The sequence below is a fragment of the Leptinotarsa decemlineata genome, unplaced genomic scaffold, assembly GCF_025532065.1.
Source record: "Leptinotarsa decemlineata unplaced genomic scaffold, Ldec_3_MD MMD2_tig00001064_RagTag_RagTag, whole genome shotgun sequence".
NCBI classification, from domain to species: Eukaryota; Metazoa; Arthropoda; class Insecta; order Coleoptera; family Chrysomelidae; genus Leptinotarsa; species Leptinotarsa decemlineata.
The window spans coordinates 10,716,314-10,740,532 of NW_027412558.1; the positions used below are offsets into that span (position 1 = coordinate 10,716,314).

Here is a 24,219-nt window from a genome sequence, read left to right on the forward strand (position 1 = left end):
GTTTGAATATCTTCACGGACATTTGTTAGGGACATCTTTCTGCCTTACTTCCTCCTCGCCCCTTGGTGACCATCTCCCTTAGAAGTTGAATAGGAAAATACTAAGAGTGACACATCATTTAAAAAAAGGAATTTTATAACGAATTCCAGGCAGTTATTACACATAAGTTTTCATTTTGACACCCTCTTACGGGAAAAACAACTGTTCCGAATTTCGCATTATGATACTTCATTTGAAAGATAATGTCAACAATTGATAAAGACAACAAAAATTTTAAAAATGTAGTCTATGAACCAGAAAAATTAAAACCGTCCATAATTGATATAATTTCAAACTACATCAACTGTCATACATGAGAATTATGAGAATATATGTCTGACCTTGAATTGGTATTGAGACTGCGAAAAATAGTAAAATATGTCAACATCAAATATTCAAACTGAGTATCATTACCTTGCGTAACAGTTGGGCTGAAGTTCGTAGGCTAACAGAAACAATTTTTATTGTTGTTTTTATTTTTATCGTTGTTTTATAATTTCACAAATAAAAATTTGTTTTATAAAATTTGATTTTATTATTCAATAGTTGCCTTCGAGGGCGATACAACGATCATAGCTTCATACAATTTTTCGATACCATTTTTACAGTACGATTTGTCTTTAGCTTCAAAAAAGGCCTCACTTTCAATGACTGCCTTTTCATCGGCTCTAAATTTTTTCCAGAGAGCATTCTCTTGAGGTCTGAAAAAAGTCGCTGGGGGCCAGATCTGGAGAATACGGTAGCAATTCAAAGCACAATTCATGCAAATTTGCGAAAGGTCCAAAGGGGTTTTTGATAGTTTAAAGCATATTGGCCCGTCCACAAGTTTCACAAATCACTATCCGAAAATGAAACGAACTGAAAGTCGATGTTCTGCCTCGCCCACCATACTTCCCAGACCACTATACTAAAACCAATAATGATTGAGAGTAGAAGTAAGCCCAGTTGACAGCAAATCGGGGGCGTGCTTATTAATTTTTGAGAGGGTTAAGAATGAAAAAAAAATTCTTAGTACAATCAGTTAAAATATTCATACACATTTTTTATTTATTTCATTAAAACTTTGCAATATCGTAATTTACCTAATCGTTGTAGTCATTAGGTGGGCCTTATGAAAACGGAGTAATAATCGTGGTAATTATAGTAGGTACCAAATAAATTAACAATATTATTAAAAAACACAATATATATATATATATATATATATATATATATATATATATATATATATATATATATAAATAACTTTTTTTCACCATTGGGTTGCAGAAATTGATAAGTGACCTCTTTATAACTATTCTCAAGCTTTCGAGTAACTTAAACTCATCGTCAGGGGTACTAGAAAATACAAATTACAAATTTTTGATAATAGAATATAATATAAATGTAAATGTACAAATTTTCGTCTAATCTTCAACCTCAGATTCGTCACTGCTGCTACCGCTATCATCAAAGTGAATTATGGTTGGTTCAATATTGTGTTCAATACGGTTGTCTACGTCCCACATTTTTTGCTCCTCTTTTAAAACATGCTGCATGCATTTCTTCCAGTCTTCTGCAGAAACAGTTCGAATAGCTTCTTGTAGGTGATGTTGCACGTCCACTAATTTAAATGTTGTTTTCTCGTGCCACATATCCTTTTACTTGCGCCCAGATTAATTCTATTGGGTTTAATTTGCAGTGGTATGGTGGTAACCTTAAAACTGTAATTCCACGACTTAACGCCATTTCATCCACTGCGAATTTTTTATATTTGTCTGTGTGTAGTTTTGTTAGCTGAAGTAGTTCTGCCTTTAATTTATCTTTGTTATATTGGATGTTCTTATTAATTAACCATTCTTGAATTGCTGCTTTTTTCCATGATTGTTTCGGTAATGGTTCTAAATGTCGACTATGGCAGGGGCATTGTCCATGACGATGACAGACCCAGGTTCCACAAGTTGAATGATGCCTTCAAACCATTTTTCAAACACCTCCGCATTCATCTCTTCATGATAGTCGCCTATTTTCTTAGATTTAAATATTAATTCACCAGTTGGTAAAAATCCACTGTCGCTTCCTATATGCCTAACTATCAGACGACTACCTTTTCCAGATGGCTGTTTTAACCCAACTGACAAACCTTCAATAAAGGTTTGTCGTGCACTTGTTATATTACCATCCTGAAATACTTTTTTGACCGTATGTCCTTGGTTAACCCATGTCTCGTCCATGAAGTACAATTTTTTTTGAGCTTCCGAAATTCGTCAATTTTTCTTGGATAGTTTCTTCTCCATGCTATTATTTCTTGACGTTCAATGAGAATGCTTTTCCTGTCAACTTTTCCGTACGTAAATTTCATTTCGTGTACAAGTTTCCTAAAAGTTTCTTTACCCATTTTTGGGACCAATTCATGATCGCTAAGTGCCTCCAGAACTGTTTGTAGTGTGGGCATCTCATTTCTGAAAAAGAAACTGTGAATAGTTCTGCGTATACTGGTTTTGGCTTCTTCATCAACTGTGATTTTTTTTCGTCCGCTACTAGTTTTTGGCGTTTGTACGTCCCCATGAATTTCTGCTTCTCTTAGTATTTTGTAAATCGATGATTTTGGTACACCGGTATAATCAGAGCACATATCAACTAATTTATCTTTTGTAATTGTGGAACTTAATGATGTAGAAATGCCTGGTTGGTTATTCGGAGGTACACACATAGAATTACAGCACATATGCACAAAGTCATGTTTTGGTGGCTGATGATCTCTTTCAAGACAGTGAAATACTCGCAGTACAATTTGTTTTTCTCTTACTGACCGAGACTCCGACCGTTTTAACTTTTTCGACGTGGAAGGCCCGACCATGTCTCCCATTTTTTGAGTAGTTTGAGAACGGTGTAGAAATATAATTATGTAACGCTTAAACACTTATTAGCACTAATCTTTGATAACTTTCTCACCGGTAGAACCCGTTTATTTACTTCAGGGTATTTGTAGTCCTACATGAAAAGAGTGAGAGGATACGCTGGCTTTAAAGTAAGTCACAAAATATAGAATCTTAAATAATTATAATAACAATTGTAATTTATCGAACAAAATTACAATTTTGCTTAACTGGCTATCGACCAAAGTCCTTCTACCCGTATAACAAAATTGCTTTGAAATTACATATCTTATTTAACAATATTACAAAAAAAAATTATGACTTAAAAAAAGAACAAACAAAACAATTTCATTTATAAAGTTGTGTTGGGTGTTGATGTCATACTCTTGCATGGGGGTTTCTTGTCGCAGCATACTTTCTAATGATTTCTACATTGTCGTCTTTTCTAGCAAATTTCTGAGTGACGGAGGGTTGTGTTGGATGTTATTGGGATACCTTAATCTTGTTATTTTCCTGATAGCCGTTGTTTCAGATACTTTAATTGTTTTCAAGCCCTTTGTTTGATATTGTTGGGTGCGAGTATTCAATAAGTGGACGACAGATTAGTTTATGTATTCTGCTTGCTGTTGATATGTTTCCACTTGCGCCCGGGTTTGTGAAACTTGTGAAATGTGCAGCTCTTGCAATCACTTTTTTTTTGTTATTGACGTGGCCGTTGAAATTTAGTCTGGAATCAAGCGTAACACCTAGGTAATTAACTGTCGATTTCGCTTGTAAGATGTGTTGGTAAACGTTGATTGTTGGAGAAGTTGCGGAATTTCGATTATTAAATATGATGAACTAAGACTTAGATGGGTTTGGCTGGAGCCTATATTTATTGAACCAGTTATTTGTTATTGTTGTAAGATGTTTCAAATTGTTAATAACTTTGTCTAGCGTTTGATCGTGCTCAATTAGGACGGTGTCATCTGCATACTGGAGAAAATATGCTTCATGCCTGAAGTGGATTATATTCCCTCGTTGGTGATGATGAAAATCAGAGCTGTATAAGTTATATAACAATGGTGAGAGCGGTGAACCCTGTCCCTGCTCTGGGATAAATTCGTCTGAAAAACTACTCAGTATTTTAACTCTGTTTCCTGTCAATTGGCAGATTCTTAATTGTATGTACTAGATAGTGAGGACAACCCAGTTGAAGCAGTTTGAATAAAAGACCCTTGTGCCAGATGCTATTGAAGGCTTTGTTCATATCCAGAAAGATTGCTGCCGTTTAGTTGTTCAGCTTGGTTGTTTCAATGTTATTCGTGAGAATTGTGAGAGGATGTATAGATCTTCCTTGCCTAAATCCAAACTGGTAGCTTGGGATTTTATCATTAAGCAGTTTGAGTAAAATATTTTGTACAAGTTTTTCAAAGTTTTTACCAATTACAGCCAGGAGAGTAATCGGACGATAACTGTCCGTAAGGGAGTGATCCTTGTTTGGTTTGGGAATTGTAATTATTGTGTCCATTAAAATTTTAAATTTACATACATTTCAAGAATAAAGAATTCCGTTGTCTGTAAAAGTACGTCACAAAATACAAAATCTTAAACCTACATACATTTCAGGAATATGGACTGTATAAGTTGAAAATCAACATAAGAAACTTTAAAAAATTAATATATAGAAGTAGATGCTAAACAATTAAAATACATCACATACTGACTAAAATAAAAGAAAAACAGACAAAAACAGCCTTCGTCGACTTCATCGAATCCCGAGCCTACAATTTTTATGCTGACGGAATTAATCGACTTGTGCTACATTGGCAAAAGTGCATTGATTTAAATGACACTTATTTCTATTAAATTGAATAAGTATTCACTGAAATATTACAGTTCAAATTGAGTAGTAGTAGTAGTAGTATTTATTGGCTATATTTACATACAGAGTACAATTGGCAGATCAAAAAAGTTGCTAACAGTCATGAGAATATAAAAATTTCACGTTACATAGATAAAAAATGAAAAATTTAATATAGGTTTAAAAAGAAAACTATATTATAAGTATTTACACATTAAAAAACTTACTCGTTGAACATTTGGATTGCAATGCTAGAAATTCCTCTATTGAATAGAAGTTATTTTTGGTTGCATTTAGCTTATAGCTATTGATATCCTTTATATATTTTGCCAAGTATATATAAAAAAATATGCAATAATTATAAAATGTAGACTTTTTAAATGTTGCAGTTTTATAGCACTTCTTGATGGGTAGGTTGATTTGAAAACAACATTTTTTAAATTTTATTATCGCCGGCCTTTTGTAAACTGATTATGGGATATGTCCAATTTAGACACGTAGGGACATATCCTCAATGAATGTAGTGTCTCTATAGGAAGAATAATATCTACGTAAATCGATATCATTCAAAACCAGAAAGAGTATTTTCAGTGAATTAATATAACTCAAAGCAATCTGGATGTCCCTCAAACAGTGAATTAATGAATGTGATTGGTGAAATGAAAATCAACATGAAACAAAACCAATATATTTTTCAACTAAATACTACATAATCTTTGTAAGTAAAAACAAAATCTAAACAAAATATCCCACCCGTCTAAATTGAAAGGCATTCTAAGAACTATCAAAACCCAAAACAAAATTGTGGAAAGTCCAACTCACCAGTTGCAGATTTGATCTCAGCTGGTTGTGTCCTAGTAACTAAAGTCCTCGTTCTGTGCCTAACTCGGCCGTCTTCTCCGGCCTCAACCGGCACTCTCGTTTTCTGGGTGTGGATCATCTTTGGTCGGCTTGGTACACTCTGATCTGGTTTCATCTTTTTTGGAGTCTTTGCTTTTGCAATAGACGATTTTGAATTTACAAGCGAGTTGATACTCTCTGAAATTTTAGAAAATATATCAAAATTAGAAAAAGTTAAATTTAATGAAGTGAGAACGACAGAAAACAATAAATCTCTCTGAAGTGAAAAAAATATTTATCTATTAGAAGTAATTTTGATTTGGTCTTAAATATTTTTGTGATTGCTGCAGTTTTTATTTAGCTGGTAGCATATTAAAAAGTGGAATATTAGCAGCCTCATTCCGGAAAGTATACAATAATATTAGTATTACCTATGGCAGAAGAACAGCTATTATAGAGATCAGTGTAGCTCTCAGCTACAGGTTCTTTGAGTGATGTAGGAGAAGGGGTTTTCTTCTGTTGTTTTCTGGCATAACGTTTTCTTCTTTCCCGTTCTTCTTCAGAATCGGTATAATTGTCGCCCAAGTCCTGGAAATGGTTCTAAATAAATTATTAAATTAAATCTGTCAACATTCCCATACCGAATCATTAAAATTATAATTAAAAACAAATCTTCAAATGACAAAAAATGTAAGCAAGTGTTTATTTAATCAAAGCCAGAACTGAAACCTCTGGCAGAGAATAAATCCAAATCATGCACCATGATTTGGAATGAATCCAAATCAACACCAGAACTGCAATTCTTTCGATGAAGTAGAGTAAAGTCTACTTCTTCATCTCCTTAAGACACCAACTTGGTCGTTGAAACGCGCGTTGAGAAGAATGTTGCAGTTCTGGTGTTTGAAAACAGTTCTTGTTGGATGTGTTTATTTAGTGCAAGGTAGAAATAGCACCTCTGACATAGAGAAAATTCAACACAAGCACTGGTTACACTCTTCTCAATGTGCATTTTACCCAAGGAATTTGCGTCTTCAGGAATTGAAGCAGAAGGTCTACTTTATTTCATAAAGGTGCCAACTTGGTACCTGTAAAACTTCTGGGTTTTCGATATAGCATAAAATATTTGTCAAGAAGCACCCACACAAACTTTTGATTTCAATTGCTCCAAATTATCGAAATGTGTGCAGCCAGTCATCTATTCCAAAATTACTTGACAGTATAATTTCGGATCAATTTAACTTTTCATGTTGGGAAAGATTGATCACTAACCAACATGGCTTTTCTTGAAATAAGTCGACTGTTTCCAATCTTCTCATATACGAGCAAAAAATATTGAATGTTTTGGAGGGTAGAGGTCAGATGGATGTCATATACACTGACTTTTCCAAGGCATTTGACAGAATAAATCACAATATTCTATCGAAGAAGATCTTAAATTTCGGTTTTACAGAACATTGTAAATTGGTTTGGTAGTTTTTTGGCTGGTCGTTTACAACAGGTTAAAATTGGTGAATGCAAATCGAGTGATATATTAGTAATATCTGGAGTGCCACAAGGATAACATTGTTCACCCCTGTTATTCAATATTTTTGTGAATGACATAGGATGCTGTTTTGAGAACAGTGAAATTTTAATGTTTGCGGATGACCTGAAGCTTTTCAGACCGATAAAGTCATACAATGACCAAATTCTCCTTCAAGATGATCTCCTTCAAGTTAATGAATGGTGTGTTACAAATAACTTATTTCCTAATGTGAATAAATGGCATTTTATTACGTTCTCAAGAGTTGGTAGGAAATTCGATACATCATACAACATAAATGATCAATACTTAGAATACACTTCCTCCATAAAAGATTTGGGGGTCATTTTTGACGAACAGCTCAAATTTGTAAACCATATTAACCAAGTGAGTGTGAAATCATCCAAAACACTGGGTCTTATTTTACATCATTGTTCAGGATTTTCAATTGAAGCATTAAAAAGGATTTATTTAGTTCTAGTGGTGTCTAAGTTAGAATATGCATGTATCATTTGGTCTCCATTTTACATTGTGCACTGTGTGTCTCTAGAAAGAGTGCAAAACAAATTTTTGAGATTTTGTTCTTTCAAGTTGGGTCTTCAAATACAGTACCATGACTATTCGAGTATATTACAAGAAATGGGGCTGAAACTATTGCAAACCAGAAGAATTCATGCAGATCTATGCTGTGCGTTCAAGCTGCTCAATGGACTAATAACTTGTCCTGAATTACTTGAATCTGTCAACATTCACGTTTCGAACAGGAATCTTAGACACAGCCATTTATTTCATATACCCTTCCATCATACAAATTATGGCAAACATACACCCTTGGAAAGAACCCTAAAGTTAGTAGATGATAAAAACATCAGTATTTTTGCTGTCTCTTATGGTCGGTTTAAACAATCTTTGAATAATTCAAGTCGGTAATTGTTTACATAAGGTAGTAACAAGTTTAATTGTAATTCTATATCCTATAGTATTTTATAATGTTATATAGTTGTGTGCTGCAGAAACATTCCGTAGCGTATTAGTTTATATTTTACATTTTTATATTGTACTTTTTTTCTGTGAAATTTTTACACTGTAATGGGGTTTATCCCATATAAATAAATAAATATTAGTAATTCTCATTTATTGAAGAAAAAAATATTAGAAAATTCTACCTGATACAAAGATTTTTTCTTTAATATTGGTATTTCAATTTTTCCAAATAAATTTGTAGTATTCAGACGTTTTGAATAAACTTGTGTATGAAGAAAAACAAATCTTTACACTAACCTCAGACTGTTCTTGTTCCTCATCTTCAATTCGACCAGAGATCATCTCCAGTTCATGGGGTTTCAGCTTTCGCCTGCGTTTGTACTTCCTCGGGCCCACCTGTGGCTGGCGTTTCATAGCCGTGTTCATGTCGCAATGGTGTATGAGATGAAGGATCAGGTCCTGCGAAGTGGCAAACATGTCCGAACAAACGGAACAGCAGTAAGGTGTCATGCTATAGAAAGAGTAACGAATAGGTCATTTAAAAACTCGACTTTTAAAAATTTCTATGACACATTGAAAATACAAGAATAGAATTGAATAGAAATTCATTCCTCTTTGAAAATTTTACATGTCACACAAATACAAAATTTCATCAGACTAGTCAAACAGATATAAAAATGTTTATAAAACACACAGTATATATTTTCAAAAACTAACACCTCACGATTTGATTTCCAGAAACTTTATTTGAGAAATCAATCACAACATGTTTCACTAGCACAGTAGCTTTATCGAGTGATTCAAATCACTGTGCTAGTGATTTGAATTACTTGATAAAGCTACTGGGCTAGCATTGTGATATATTTTTCAAATAAAGTTTGTGGAGATCAAATCGTGAGGAGTAGTTTTTGAAATTACTATGGATCTTCATCAAGTAACGGCCGAATCAATCAGGAAAAAGAACAACACAGTATATATGTACAGATTGAATATAAAAAAAAATAAAATAATATTATTCAGGAATTCTCATTGTTGCCATTCCTTACACGTTAAGGTGATTGGTGTGATTCCAATCTTTTATCATTCAACATCGATAAAACAAATGTGGTCACATTTAGATGTAACATAGGGGAAGTACCCTTGGAAAATGTTAAAATTGAAAATTTGGAGAAAAATAAATTTTTAGGGCTCTTCATTGACGAAAATCTAAAATTTGATTTCCATGTCGACTACTTATGTAAAAGACTAGCAGCAGGATGTCATGCAGTGAGAGTTGTTGCAAGAGAGTTAGACACTACTATAACAAGATCAGTTTATTTTGCACAAATTGGGTCCTATTTACGTTATGGAATTTGTTTCTGGGGAAATTGTGCAAAATTTTGTTTCAATATGGTATTCTCTCTAAAAAAAAAGATCCATCAGATATTTATGCAAGGCTAGCTACAGGGATTCATGCCGCCCATTATTTGTGAAGCAAAAAATTCTGAACTTAGTATGTCTTTTTATTTTGGAAACAGTGTCTTATCCACAAAAAATATAAAAATCAATTTAGTAACACCTCAACTTATAGTACACATCAGTCTTACTCCGTTTCCCTTCCCACACCTTTTCTAGCCCTTACACAAAATTTTATTATTTTCAATAGCAAGAAGTTATTTAACCACCTTCCCATTAATTAAAGGCGAATATATAATGAAAAGAAATTCAGAAAGAAAGTGAAAGAATTCCTTGTTGGGAGGCCCTATTATAGTGTTGACGAATTCTACCAAGGCTCTATCGAGTAATTGGCATGTAGCTTTGTGTAAACAAGTTATTGAAACCAACACGAAATGTCTATCAATGTTCATTATGTAGCATTATATATTTACATTTACCTAATATTCATAAATTCATGTACTTATATTTGTATCTGTTCAGCTGGACTTAATATTGTTCTGATAATATATTCTGCTCTTGTCTCTAAGCATTATTTTATAGTTTATAATTGTTAAATGTCCCATATACATGTTTTATTTTACTAGACTTTGCCAATAAGATGTTCATATCTTGGGTAATAAAGCATATTCTGATTAACAGCCACATTATTTTCAGTCTGCTTATTTGTTTCTTCCATTGTTCGTTCTGTCTCTTTATCTGTGATGTTTCCTGAAAGACAGCTACCTAATTCATACTAAAAAATCCTCCTTTGTAACAGTGTACGGGCTCCTTCGTTGATGGATGAGCGATATTTTCTGAAGTCAAAGCATCTTATGACCACACTCCTAGGCCAGTTAAATGGATTATTTGAATCATCTTTCAGTCTGAAATCAGCACTCAGCATGCAACATTCATTTTGTGTTTCTAGTGTTGGCAAGTGATTTACACTTATATCAGCATCTTCGTATTATGATAATTTCTCGAGATACTTCAGGATCTTACATTCATTTATTTGCTGTTTGATTATTTATGTATATATATGAATAATTTTTTTTCGCGCCGAAACCTTTGGTGTTGTTAGTACCCAAAGTTTTTTTTGTGAACGAAGCTGTGTTTTTTTTCCTGTCCTTTCCTCTTTTTTTCACTCCTGTAAACTCTCCAAGATTCAACTCCGCCATCCATTTCTTCATCCTTATTTATATTAAGCATAAGGTTCATAAGTTCTTGTTGATATTGTATTTATTTTTCGAATTGTTTTTCTGTGGCGATGATTCATTGTCTGTTTACTTGAGCTGGGCTCAGTGTTGATTGGAAAAATATTCACTTGATTTGCAGCTTTTCAATTTTATCTTGGAGTAGTTGGTTATTCCGTTTCAATAAACTGATATTATCTAAAAGTTTATTATTTTTATCATTCTTCTCTTTCAGGAGTTTAATTTATTTTCACTTTGTAATTTTTGAATTTCTGTATCATTATTGTTTACATTCTGGTTTTCACAGCATAAAACCCTACTTTCACATATTTTTATAAGCTTTAGTTTGCTTCTAACTGACACGACTGATAAAAAGATATTTCCACATTTTATACAAACTGTATTATTCTGCTTGTTTTGACAGCACTTGAGCATTTCAAAATTTAATTGAATAGAACTGGCCGATACTTGATGAAAATCCATATAAAGACAATACAGTTTATTGTATGATTTTCACTATAAAGGGTTTTACAAAAACCGCATAAAAAATAGTCTTTTTTAATTTTTTTTTACGCTTGAGAAAGTATTGTATAGTGAAACGTGTCGTGATTTTTGTAAAACTGTTCACAGTGAAAATCATACAACAAACGGCATTAATGAGTTTTTAAATTTAGTTTTATATCATTACTTTCTGTATATTCTTCTTTTCGTTTTCAATGGGAGAAAATTTCTTTGAAAAACTCAACAATTGTGTTCAAGTAAAAAATTAAGCAAATATTGTTTTTTTATGAAAGTTGTTCAAAGACTAAAGTACCTATTGATATATTTGGGATCGGGTCCGGAGTGGTGGGACCTTATATGCTCTCTCAGGACCACTCGTTGGTTGAAGGCCCTAGGACATACAGCACAGGCATACGGTTTTTCGCCAGTATGTATTCGTTCGTGCTTCCGTAACGTTCCACCATCTGCGAAGGCTTTCCAACAAAATCTGCATCCATATGGCCTCTCACCTTGGACAATACAATAAACCAACTTAATTACGATAGACAAGTAAATATGTGAATAAACATTTTTGACACATTTATCCAAAAATAATATCCTATAAATATATGAAGAATAGTTTGTATCTGGCAACTACTTATCCCATAACAGCTTCGGTTTGAACATCTTTTTTGATTGAAAATTTCTTGCCAATTTTTCCAAATTCATTATCAAACCCGACTAATTTCATATCTTGAATATAACAATAACATCTAGTTATCAAAATCGCTTCCTAGCTGGAGTTCCTTGATGTATACTGGACGTCAACAAAATCATTGTACACAACGCCATTCAGTTATTCAAGAGGGAAGAAATTTCAAATGAAGGTAGAGCTTATCGAAACAGATATTGTCAGTCATGGAACAGAAGAAAATCTAGACAGGGTGAACCGAAAATGAGCTCAAGTCAAAAATTTCAAACAGAATCCCTACAGGATCTGATCTTTTTATCAGATATACAATTATCTTTTCAACAATATACATATCCATTCAAAATGGCGGCGTCGAAGCTATTTTCTCATAATTTAATGTGGCAGCACAATGTCATCTATAGAAATATCGTCAACTCAAAAAATCGGTACTCTCACTTATTTCCAGAGTTACAGTAACACAATCAAAGCTTTAGAACCACAGGTATCACCTTCACACCTTATGTCACCATCTTTGCCACTTTTCAGTTTAATAATCATCATTTTTCATATGAAAAACTTGATTTAACATTTGATTAGTTTTCTGGTGACATCCCTACATTGTGAGGTTATATACTAGCGACATTTAGGAAAAAAGCAGCTCTGTTATTCAATAAAGTTTATTAAAAGAAAATGTTGATTATTGAACTGAAAAGTGTCAAAGAAGGTGAAATAAGATGTGAATTTTATATTAGATCAGATATTTAAAATTTCTTCCCTGATAAATAGCTGAATGACACTTCGTACAATGATTTCGTTATCACCTGGTATACCGAACTCAAATTATATAGATATCAATGAGGTGTAATATTTTTAAAAAACTCCAAAACTTCATCATTTTCACAGGGTTTTTTGGTCTTTAATTTCAGACACTCAAGTCTCATTATGAACAAAAGACAAAAGTAGTGTTACTCTTATTTTTTAATGCTTATGTATTGAGATTATGTCATACTCAGTAAACAAATATTTGTAACTGTTCAGATCTCAAACCAAGCATCTCCAAATATATATTTTGAACAACAAACCTGTATGAATTCGAATATGTATCTGCTGCGAGCTCCGCGATCCAAACGTCTTTCCGCACTCTCTGCATGGAAACTGCCTGCCAGAAACGCTGCTGTGACTATGCCGATGGTTCATCAATGATCTACCATCTGGAAACTCTTCCCCGCAAACGTCACAAGTCACTACTTTGTTCCTGTGCGACAGCATGTGTCTTTTCAGCCTAGCTTTGTTGTGAAAAGTTTTGGCACACTTGCTGCAAGCAAAAATCTGAAAAAAAAAAGTTATTAGTCGCAGGGGTCAGACAAACACAATTGTTGCAAAATACCTTCTCTTTAGAATGCTCCCATGAATGTTTCAGGAGTGTTCGTTTATCTTTGCACGTCCGTCCACACAACATACAAGTGTTAGGAGGTAGACTTTTTCCATGTTTCGCCTGAAAGAAAAATTTAAACACACTTTTAGGTAAAACATCAAAACAACATTGAAACTGAAGCATTGTTGGAAAAAATGTCAATTGAAAACCAAAGTTCTAATGGTAACCTTTAAAAATTTAAGACAAAAATTGTCACAGTGAAACAAAAGTTTCCTCAAAGTTTTCATTTGAGTATCAGAGCACTTCGTCCATTACCTCATCATCTTTGATAATATCTACAGTAATTGTAGACAAAACTGTCTAGTCTAGAAGTCTTACATCACTCATCATTTCTCTGGAGATTTTTGTAAAGTGGAAAAGAATTAGTTGTGCATAGGATAATATTTTTATCCACAGTATTGATTGTGATTTTATTCTGACATAATGTGCAATCAGATTGTTAATATTATAAATATGAGTGGCCTCAGGACCCTACTCTATGGAACACCAAGAGCCAAGTTTAAGGTCTCCGACTATTGGTCTTGATCTCCATTGATTCACAGAAATTCCACATATACCATAGGGTTATGAGAGTTTGGTTTCAAGAATATAAAATTCATTAGTTAAAAATCCCAGATATGTCGAGAAAAAGTTAACAGGCAATATTGCCCTATACCAAGCGTTACATTTTAACGGTAACTTCAAATGATACAGTTTCAATGCACTTGCCATCTGAAAAGCCATGTTGTGAATTGCTAAAGAAATGAGACAAAATTGAGCTGAGGTGACTAAGGGGAGATAGTTTTCAAATAGTTATGGACCTCCTTTTCCGACAAATAGCTCTTAGTTACGGGAGATTGTTTCAAGTAAACACAAGAACTTCATAATAAGCAGCACTCGTTTTGCTCTCCATTTTATCAACTATTTGGATTATTTCTTCTAATCAATTTACTAGTTTACTACTTGAAAAAGAAACAATTTTTATACAAGAGTGTATATTGCATATACACTTATTTTTTAGCATTGACTTCTGAGGTCAGTAACCTCCTGTTTTGTGTCTATGTGCAGTCTTTTCAGCCTTGTAATGTAGCAGAATCAATCCACTTCCAATTCTCGTGAGAAAAATATATGATCGAATGGGGATTTCAACCAATGATTTTTGGAGCATGACACACTAGCAGACTTTTTCAAATAAAACTTTTCGATTTGAATTCTATTAAAAAAAACCAATAACCCCACCTGAACATGTACAGCTAGAGTGCTCTCATCTGGAAAATTCTCTCCGCATACCATACATCTGAACTCAATACTCCTGGCGTGAACTTCAGCATGAGCGAGAAGGTCCAAAGCTTCTTGAAAAGATTCCCCACATACATTGCAAATATGACCGAATTCATGCTCGTGTACATATTCTTCTTTTACATGTACCTTCTGGTGCCTCCGCAGATTATCTTGCCTAGAAACAGAGGCCATTAGGAAAAACAAAAAAAAATCAAATTCAAATTTTTATTTGGTTCATAACAAAGCTACGGCTTTAGAACATGTCACAAAATACATTAAATTAACATATGCACAAAAAGTAAACACCCAACTGATTGTTAGGAAATAGGTAGAATTATAAAATGAACCCAACAAAAATACTTTTTTCACAAACCAAAACTATGTACTATTTTTCAAAATTAGAAACAGGAAGCCAAAAAGCTCTTTTCCCAAAAACTAATCCCTCCTTAAACCAAACCCCCATCAATTTATAAAAAATTATGAATTAAATGCATGAATATACAAATGCATCTTATAAAATCTATATAACCAATTCCACTTATTTTACTTCTCCGCCAAAGGAATGCAACCCTGAATATTTTCAACTCTACTTTCCTATATACATAGTTTTCTATTCCACCCATTAAAAATTTATAGAATGATCATCGGGTGATCATAACTATCCCAAAGATCTACAGATACAGCCTACTTTGTTAGGTTGATAATAATGTTCTGCATCTGTTGTGGTGGATGAGAATGATATTCAGAACCAATTTCACAAATATACAGAAATTACCTGTGAAAAGAAAGTCCACAAGTGGTACAATAAAATGTGCCGTACTTTGTATCCTCTTCAGAATAATCCTCGTCCTCATCATCATCATAATCTTCTACATCCCCATGTTTTTCTTTGGCATGTTCCCGCATCTGCGTATGATCCCAAAACATCTCACCACACTTTTGGCATTCAAATGGGCTGTCACCTTCTGAATGCACTCTGAAAGGATTTTATTTTATATCTCTAGTAAAACATTATTGGAGGCATGTAATTACCTACAAGAATAATGAAGACAAATTTCCTTACCTGGTATGTGATAGCAGAGCTTTCTGTCTAGCAAAACACACCCCACAATGCTGGCAAACGAAAGGTTTTCTTGGATCAGTAACAGGATATCTATTTTCAATAGGTTGTTGTTCCGCTTGCTGTTCATATTCATAACTTTCATTGTTTGGTATTTGTTCCACAAGTTTGACATCTTCCTCAACATAATTGTAGGTACGAGATCCTGATGCACCTGTATAAAATTCTACTTCCAGAGTTCAAATAAATGAATTCACAACCATTAAAAAATTAACATTAAATCAAGTTATTTTTATATCAGTCAAGGTTATTTACCAATCAATTAATCCTAAAGAGACAATAGCAATTATAACTTTTATTCTACTTACCAGCGACATCGTCTTGAAACTGCTCAAACTCTTCCTTTATTTTCTTCTTTTTTTTTCTTACAATAGGTTTGCCTTTTTTCTTTTTATCTAATGCAGCGAATTCTTCCAATGTTTGAACCTGCTCGTCATTTAATCCATCTGTTTCTGGTATGTAAGCATGGACCTTCAAATGATAATATATGGAATAGAAACAAATTGTTAAGCGTTATAAAATGAATGTTACATCTTGAATCTTACATTGAAAATATATCAAATTGTATTCTAAATGTAAAACTTAAAATAAATGACAATTGACAGAAGAATCTAACATGGTTTCCTTTAATGTTGGTTTTATTCGTTCAGTAGAAAATGTTCATAAGGTAATATTATGTTTGAAGATAAAATACAATTTTACCATCATCGAATGTAAGGAACGATGCTAGACAAGATTGGTGTGATCCGACAGAAAAAGCAAATTTGTTAGTAAAATTATATCCAGAATGGATTATTCTTGGCTTTGAATGTTCTTGAGTTATTGGGCATTATGTCTAGTGACCATATTTTGTTTGTTCCTGTTAGGACCTGTAATTAACATCATACAAGGTGAGTTTTTGCATATTTATTTGGGTAACCACATTTCTAAATTTTACTTTTTTTTAACAGGTTTTATGGGAGAGAAATTTCTGAAGAACCTTCACCCCATTTGATTTGAGTTAATCTTAAAAGTATGAGAAGATTTCCTTTTGAGTTCCTTTATTTTGCTGGTGGCAGTTACTGCTTTAGCACCGCCATTTTGTTTGATATAATTGTCTCAACGAGATGTTCCAATGATGGAATATTTTCCTACTCCAATCGTATCTCCAGATTGTACCTGGTTATGAGGATATATGATTTTTGTCTCTCCGTTTCTTTCTTGGTGAAGACGAAAGGAAGATTGTTCAACTTTGCAGCCCATTTCAACCACTCTAGATGAACTACTTCCCACAGACAATTGTCTCTCCGGATTTTATCAGATTGGATGCTTCATCTACTCACCTAGTTGTGTGTCCTTCTATTGTTTAGTTACGACGTACCTGAATGTAGTGGATGGTACAACTTTTGGCTTCAACCTACTTCGTGGGACATTACACTACTGCCTAGTCTATATAGGATAGTATACATGAACCAATTTCAACATTTTCGTGTTTTACCTGATACCTTTTTTTATTTACCTACATCATAATTGTATGTAATAGCCCTCGTACAGTACTTGATGATTGCTCTCATATTTTCAGAACACTTAAATAAGGTCATCACCCTCGTACAGTACTTGATGATTGCTCTCATATTTTACAAACAATTAAATAAGGTCATTACATAATCAATTAATATTATATATTGACTGAACAGATTTGAAATTATTATTTAAAATTGCAATGTCATTCCCACAAACTTGATTGTATGACTGTAATTTACGTTTTTTTGCGTATTTCATATGGTTTTTTTATTACATGTTTATTAAGGAAGGTGTTTGTTTGACTTCAGGTTCCTCTCCCTTCTCTTAGTGATTATTGAATATTGATGTGTGATTTTTAAAAATGATGAAATATCACACGAAGTGTACTCAAATTTTTTTGCATCTTATTTCCCCTTTTCAGACAAGATCTAAGTAACCTTTTAAGAAGAGTTGAGTGGCGTCCAAATTCAACTTTTATTATTCAAATATAGTCAATTAGTTAGATAACGGCACAAATGAACTTTGAATATTCAAGCCTACACAGTAGGTTGAATCTGTTTAAAAAATCTGTTTAAAATCTGTTTTTCCGTTAACCAGCTGTCGCACCCCTACGAACGACAACCCTCAGAAGTCGAAACTTGTGCGAGCCAAGGATTAACGAGGTCTTACCTTTTAACGTGTGATTCCTAACACGTTAGGAATCACACGTGTCAATCCCATTCAGGATTGACAGGCGTCAATCCTGAATGGATTGACGCCTATTAAAAAACAACTACTCCACTGGCTAATACCACGAACGACGTTGGATTATATCCGACAGGCGTCAGTGCAGGAATCTTCACAGAAAATTTCCTGCATATGCAATTGGCAATACAACTGAAAGAGTTGACCCTCAATTTTTGAACGGGCACACTTGCAGACCGGATTCAGGCTCCTTAGCCACTAATCAGTGCAAGATAGTGACCATCATCGACCTGAAGTCAATGATATTTCATAATTGAAAATCGAAATTCTTTCAGAGTATTTCATTATTCGTCTTGAGCTGGAGCGAACATAAAAAATGTCACTTCATCTAGTGGACGAGGTACTAACCAACTGCATATCCGAAATTTGCCCGATTCCTCTGAATAAAGAAGAAACACTTTCTTATTAGTCAGTGGGCTATGCTAAAAGACAAGCAGTAAACAAATCTAAAGAAATGAACTTTAAATGTTCAAGCCCGTCTCGGACATACCTTAAATTCAGTATTGTATAAACCATTGTGAGAAGTTAAAAAAACTGTTGGTACTGAAATGTGATTCACCAGAAACTAGCAATATTTCCTTCAAACGTAGTTCACAAATTACATCACCATTTAGCTTTTTTGATCACTAGAAATTAGGGACCACATCAAATAACTCTAATAACGGTCAAGCTACTTCAGGGTCACGCAAAAGCCTTAACCATTTTGACAGTCAAGCTACTTGTTCATGTTTTTTATATTACTACGTAAAATGATTTTAGACATTACTATTGCACTTTGAAGATGTTTCAAGTTCCAATAGAGTCATGCTCAGAGATGTGAAACATCTGAATGATTTCAAACAAAAAAAGAGATTTAAAATGTTTTTCGAATTGATTTACCTTCAGATGATTCATCAAGTCGCACTTTCTGATATATCTCACACCGCAAAGGTTACAGCCATGAGGTCGGTCTGTCTGATGAGCCACCATGTGATTCATAAGACTGGCTTTTTTCCTGAATCGTCTACTGCAAAAGTCACATGGATATGGTCTTGCTGCAGTGTATTCATCTTGATCAGTCGGTAATGGTATATCACAATCTTCCTGACTTGGTTCTTCAGTACCCACAGCTTCTTCAGAACCAACCACTACAAAAAAGTAACTAGACGAATCAGTCCAAATCTAGATCATAACGCACATATAAATTACCAAATAAGATATTAAAATATGTACAATCAGTCAAAAAATAGTCCACTATTATACATGGCTATTCAAATTCGTTTCTGTACATGGGGATCTCATAAACAATAAGAGATAGAGTGTCGGTTAAATTGTGGCAAAGTTGCGTATTTCAGAGACCTATTCAATGATGTAAAAAAATCGAATGAAGCTCTTTTGGTTCTGGAGATATACAGGAAAAACAAAAAAATCCCAAATAATTTTTTTTGCCTACATCTTCTTTATTCGCAGACATATTGGAAATCTGTCCACATTTTGCTATTGGCACTTGATGTGAGCTATCAGAATATGTCCATAAATCTTTTATATACGGTGTCATCTGACTTGGGCCACCCCATCTTTGAATATTTAAATACGGACCTGTATTTTTTGTTGTAGTTTTTGGATCGTAGACGTTCACTTCATACTGAGAAATTGAATTTCATTTTATTTTTCGGGATGTTTCGGTAATATTTGATTATGATTGAATGAATTATTCCCTTTTAAATTACGGCCCTGGAAATTGGTTGGCTGAGTTGAATAAAAACACAATAGCAACTTTCACGTCACCCTATGTACTATAGAGTTTTTAGAGAGTTTTTTTATTTCTAGGTACCCATTCATATTTTTCATATTTCCATTGCTCTGAGCGTTTTCTACAATGAATTTTGAATAAGAAAACCTTTTATGATTATCTGAAACATATCTACAACAAAAATATATTATATGTGTTTTGATGAGCAGAAAAAGAAATGATAGCAAAAATAACATCAGAAACAAACATTATAATTGTAATGAAAATTGAAATGAAGTAATTTATATACACAAACAAATTAATAGCGCAATAAATGTTCGAATTGGAGTTCCTCCATTTCGAGACAAATAATGGCTCAATAAGATGGCCTGCAAGACCTCCAAATCTTACTATTTTGGACTATTTTCTATGGTGGACATCGAAAAATAGGATTTACGCTGGCAGAGAGATAGAAAATGTGGAAGACTCGAGATTGACGATTTTGAATGATTTCGCAACACTGCAACAAATAAGTGTATTAAGGGCAATAAATATGAAAAACCGAGTTCAAAAATCTCTCGAAATGGATAGACTCCAATTCGAATATTTATTGCGCCATTAATTTTTTTATATACATAAATTACTTCATTTCAATTTTCATTACAATTATAGTGTTCGTTTCGGATGTTATTATTGCTATCATTCCTTTTCTTCTTATTAAAACACATATAATATATTTTTGATGTAGATATGTTTCAGATAATCATAAAAGGTTTTCTTATTCGACGTTCATTGTAGAAAACGCTTAGAGCAATGGAAAAAATATGAATAGGTACCTAAAAATGAAAAAAAAAAAAACTCTCGAAAAACTCTACGGTACATGAGACCTGAAAATTGCTATTGTGTTTTTATTCAACTCAGTCAACCAATTTCCAGGGCCGTAATTTAAAAGGGAATAATTCACATTATTATAATCCCGAAAAATAAATACACACTTCTTTTACCAAACTTCAAAAAAACTCTAATGAGGTAGAAAAACAAATATTTGTTTTACTTCGACGTTAAATACATTTTACAAAATACTAGTTTAATTGTATTTCATTCCTTGATTTGTTTATGCAATTCCATGATAGTGGTCACTAAATTCTCAGAAATATTATTGTATTAAAACGAAAACATTGTTGTCAAGGTTGTGATTCTATATATTTTATCATCATTTTCCCTCATCTGTTTGGTATAATTTCCGTAAGCCACTGCAAGAGACAGATTGACGCAAAAAGTCAGTCATTTCTGAGAATTTAGTGCCTACTACTTTGGAATTATAGTATAACTGAACGAACAAGTTCCAAGAAAGGGTACATTCTATTTTTGCAAAACAAACATTTTTTTCAATGTCTGTTTCTAAAATCTGCTACTGACATCCTGAATTTTCTGCAAAATTATCGACAATAAATTTGACAACATAACACAACTACTAGATCGCAAAATTCTTCAAAACAATTTAGTGATTTTTGATGTCCTTCTTGAAAATGAACTTGAATAGTTCTAATATAAGTAACAATTGAACCATATGATTCAAACAAATCATTCACATTTTAAAACAAAGATCTACTTTCTCACTGGAAAACTCAGAGATACTCCAAAAAAATGATATGTGATGGAATCAGCCGATACTTGATGAAAATCCATAACATATTCAAGAAACACCTTATGGCGACATTTTCACTAAACACACTCAAACAAAGTGTTTCTTGAACACCTATAAAATGAGGAGTAAAAACATATTTGAAGCTATCTTTTGGAACTCTGAAGATCAGCTCCTCCACAAAATTTCTGATGAAGCATATCAATACCACCAAAGAACCAGTAAACTAAAAGGCGACTAAAAGCATTAATAAAAACACCCACTCTTCAATAGACCTAGAAACTAATCCAGATATACTTTACAACCAAAGAAAACAGCATAAAAGCTACTATTAGGAATAATCTGCTGGACATCAATAAAAACACCTACTCTCACAACTAAAAGCAGCCTGTGGATAAAGAGTGTGCAAAAAAAAAGAATTCCGTCAAAAAACATCACAAAAACCACTGTAAGGAATAATCTGACCTAGAATCGAAACCAGAGTTTCTGCCCAACCCAAATAAGTCTGGTGATAAAGAGGAAAGTCCAAGTGAAAGAAAAGATATTTCTTCCTGCAAAGAGACATCTGCCAAACGGACTGCTAGACTAAAACTTATTCCACCGGGACTACTTTCATGAAACAAGACGGATAATCAGTTGTTTTAACTTCCTATGGACATTTTTACATATATTTACTTATTTTTGTATAGTTTCCATATTTTTTTGTTACATATACAGGGTGTCCCTGGACTTCCTCTTTTCCTCTCGGGAATGTATAGATGGGGTAAAATATCACCAGTACTTCATATAACTTTTTTTCCTAAAAGTCTTCGTAACCAAGTTACGGGCCCTCGAAGTTACAAAATGAAAAATGTTTTTCTTTGATAACTTTTCAAGTGAATATTCAAAATCATCCAAATTTTGGTAATTGACTAAACAAATGAATTCCGTCGATGAGCTTTCGTGCAGGAGTCAGTTGTTTTGCTACAAAGTCAGGAACGGACTACCCCCGATGGTCCACACCCCAAAACTTTGAAATGACAGATATTTTTCAATATTTTTCAACAAAATAAGGTTACTTGGACAATTTTATGAATAAAAGTACTCGTGTGGAAAGTCGATCGGAGCAACGAGTCTTGATAAAAATGTAGTTCTACTCGACGACATCAAACCCGCTCGTCCACCATTATTTGAAATGAATAATTATCAAAGCAGAAATAATAATGATAACGTTAATTCAACAACATTTATAACAGGAATAATACAAAGTATGCTAAAATGAAGTCGTAAACAAAAAGTACAGTACCTATATGGAAGTTTAAGTCACAATTGTGATAGCAGATATTTTTTCAAAAGAAATATCAAGTTCTGTAGATTCGTGGTGTTTTCAAACTAACAAGCTACTCTACTATGAAATATCGAATTCATTCCATATTTTGTATGTACATAATACGTGTGGAATAATCACGTTTCGTGTTGATCAGTTATCTGAATCTCATGAAACTCAACATTCGAATGTTTCAAATTCTTCTTCACAGCTAAACTGTTGAGGAGTTTCACTGATAATTATAATTTTATGGGAGAAATTCTTTAACACGAATCTAAATTTAGCTGAAAAAACGCACATCGGAAAAAATATTTACTATACTAATAAAAAGCAAACGAATGAACTACAAAAACGGCTGCACATGATCAGGTGAAAAATATCCAGGGAATAATTATGTTCCATTTCTTTCACAGATGTTGACGAAAAAAACCTTTTAGAAAGTTTTGATAAAAAATGAGAAACTGGAATGCGATTTTGTTTTGTTGAGTGGTGCGTTGTCATATGACTATCATTGTATTGTCAATATTCTATAGGATATTTTGAATTTTTTGATATGGCCGAACAGTTTACATTCAATGAATATGCAGATATGCATGTATTTTATGGACGAGCATTTTGTAATGCTGCAGAAGCTCGTCGTCTGTATTCCGAGCATTTTCCCAATCGAACGGTACCGTCAAGAGAAACATTCGAGCGTGTCGATCGCAGCTTGAGGGAGACAGGTATGTAATAATTGATAATTAATTTGAGCACGTTGTTTTATTTCAATATTATTGTAGGTACAGTTTTGCCAAAACGAGGTGGTGAGGGCGCTCCTAGGACTGTACGTACCGTTGTATTGGAGGAAAATATTTTGGAAGCCGTCGCTGATGATCCTTCAATGAGCATCAGAAATCTATCAGAACAGTTCCATACATCCAAGTCCACTATTCATAGAATAATTAGGGAACAACTGCTCCACCCATTACACATCCAGAAGGTACATGCCATGACACCTCAAGATTTTCCAGCACGACTGGAATATGCCAATTGGTTCATGGATAGGCAAAGAGAGGATATGACTTTTATTAATCGAGTTTTATTCACTGATGAAGCAGGTTTCAGTAGAGATGGAGTTATCAACTCTCATAATCTCCATATATGGGCCGAAGAAAATCCCCATGGAATATTGCAAACCAAACACCAACGGAAATTCAACGTGAATGTTTGGGCTGGTATCATAGGAAACCATCTTGTAGGACCATTCGTTCTACAGGACCGATTGAATGGAGAACGTTATTTGGAGTTCATTCAGAACGATTTGAATGGACTTTTGGAACATGTTCCATTGCAAACCCGAAGAGATATGTGGTTTATGCATGATGGCGCTCCTCCTCATTTTAGTTTGATTGTGGGTGGCCATCTGAACCATATTTTCCACAATAGATGGATTGGTAGAGGTGGGCCATATTCATGGCCATCGCGGTCTCCGGATTTAAATCCATTGGATTTCTTTCTGTGGGGGCATCTAAAAAGCCTTGTTTACGCTACACCTATTCACACAAGAGAAGCATTGTTGAATAGAATAACATTACATTGTGAAGCCATACGAAACGACCCTGGAATGCTATTTCAAGTACAGAGAGGGTG

General features: G+C 33.6%; 1 protein-coding gene across 4 annotated transcripts in view; it reads right to left on the bottom strand.

Annotated features, from left to right (window-relative positions):
• LOC111508335 (uncharacterized) overlaps positions 1 to 24,219 on the bottom strand; it is a 42,428-nt gene that overhangs the window by 6,398 nt on the left and 11,811 nt on the right. Inside the window, exons 3-13 of one of the 4 annotated variants that reach the window (XM_074175675.1) lie at positions 18,808 to 19,055; positions 15,990 to 16,152; positions 15,625 to 15,835; positions 15,337 to 15,537; positions 14,520 to 14,736; positions 13,254 to 13,361; positions 12,949 to 13,195; positions 11,510 to 11,705; positions 8,384 to 8,597; positions 6,012 to 6,168; positions 5,563 to 5,778 (exon numbers count right to left, since the gene is read on the bottom strand). In XM_074175675.1, coding sequence (XP_074031776.1) covers positions 5,563 to 5,778; positions 6,012 to 6,168; positions 8,384 to 8,597; positions 11,510 to 11,705; positions 12,949 to 13,195; positions 13,254 to 13,361; positions 14,520 to 14,736; positions 15,337 to 15,537; positions 15,625 to 15,835; positions 15,990 to 16,152; positions 18,808 to 19,055 — 2,178 coding nt within the window. Of the gene's footprint in view, positions 1 to 5,562; positions 5,779 to 6,011; positions 6,181 to 8,383; positions 8,598 to 11,509; positions 11,706 to 12,948; positions 13,196 to 13,253; positions 13,362 to 14,519; positions 14,737 to 15,336; positions 15,538 to 15,624; positions 15,848 to 15,989; positions 16,153 to 18,807; positions 19,056 to 24,219 lie in introns of all 4 variants that reach the window. The other 3 variants (XM_074175672.1, XM_074175673.1, XM_074175671.1) reach the window with 3 other exon arrangements.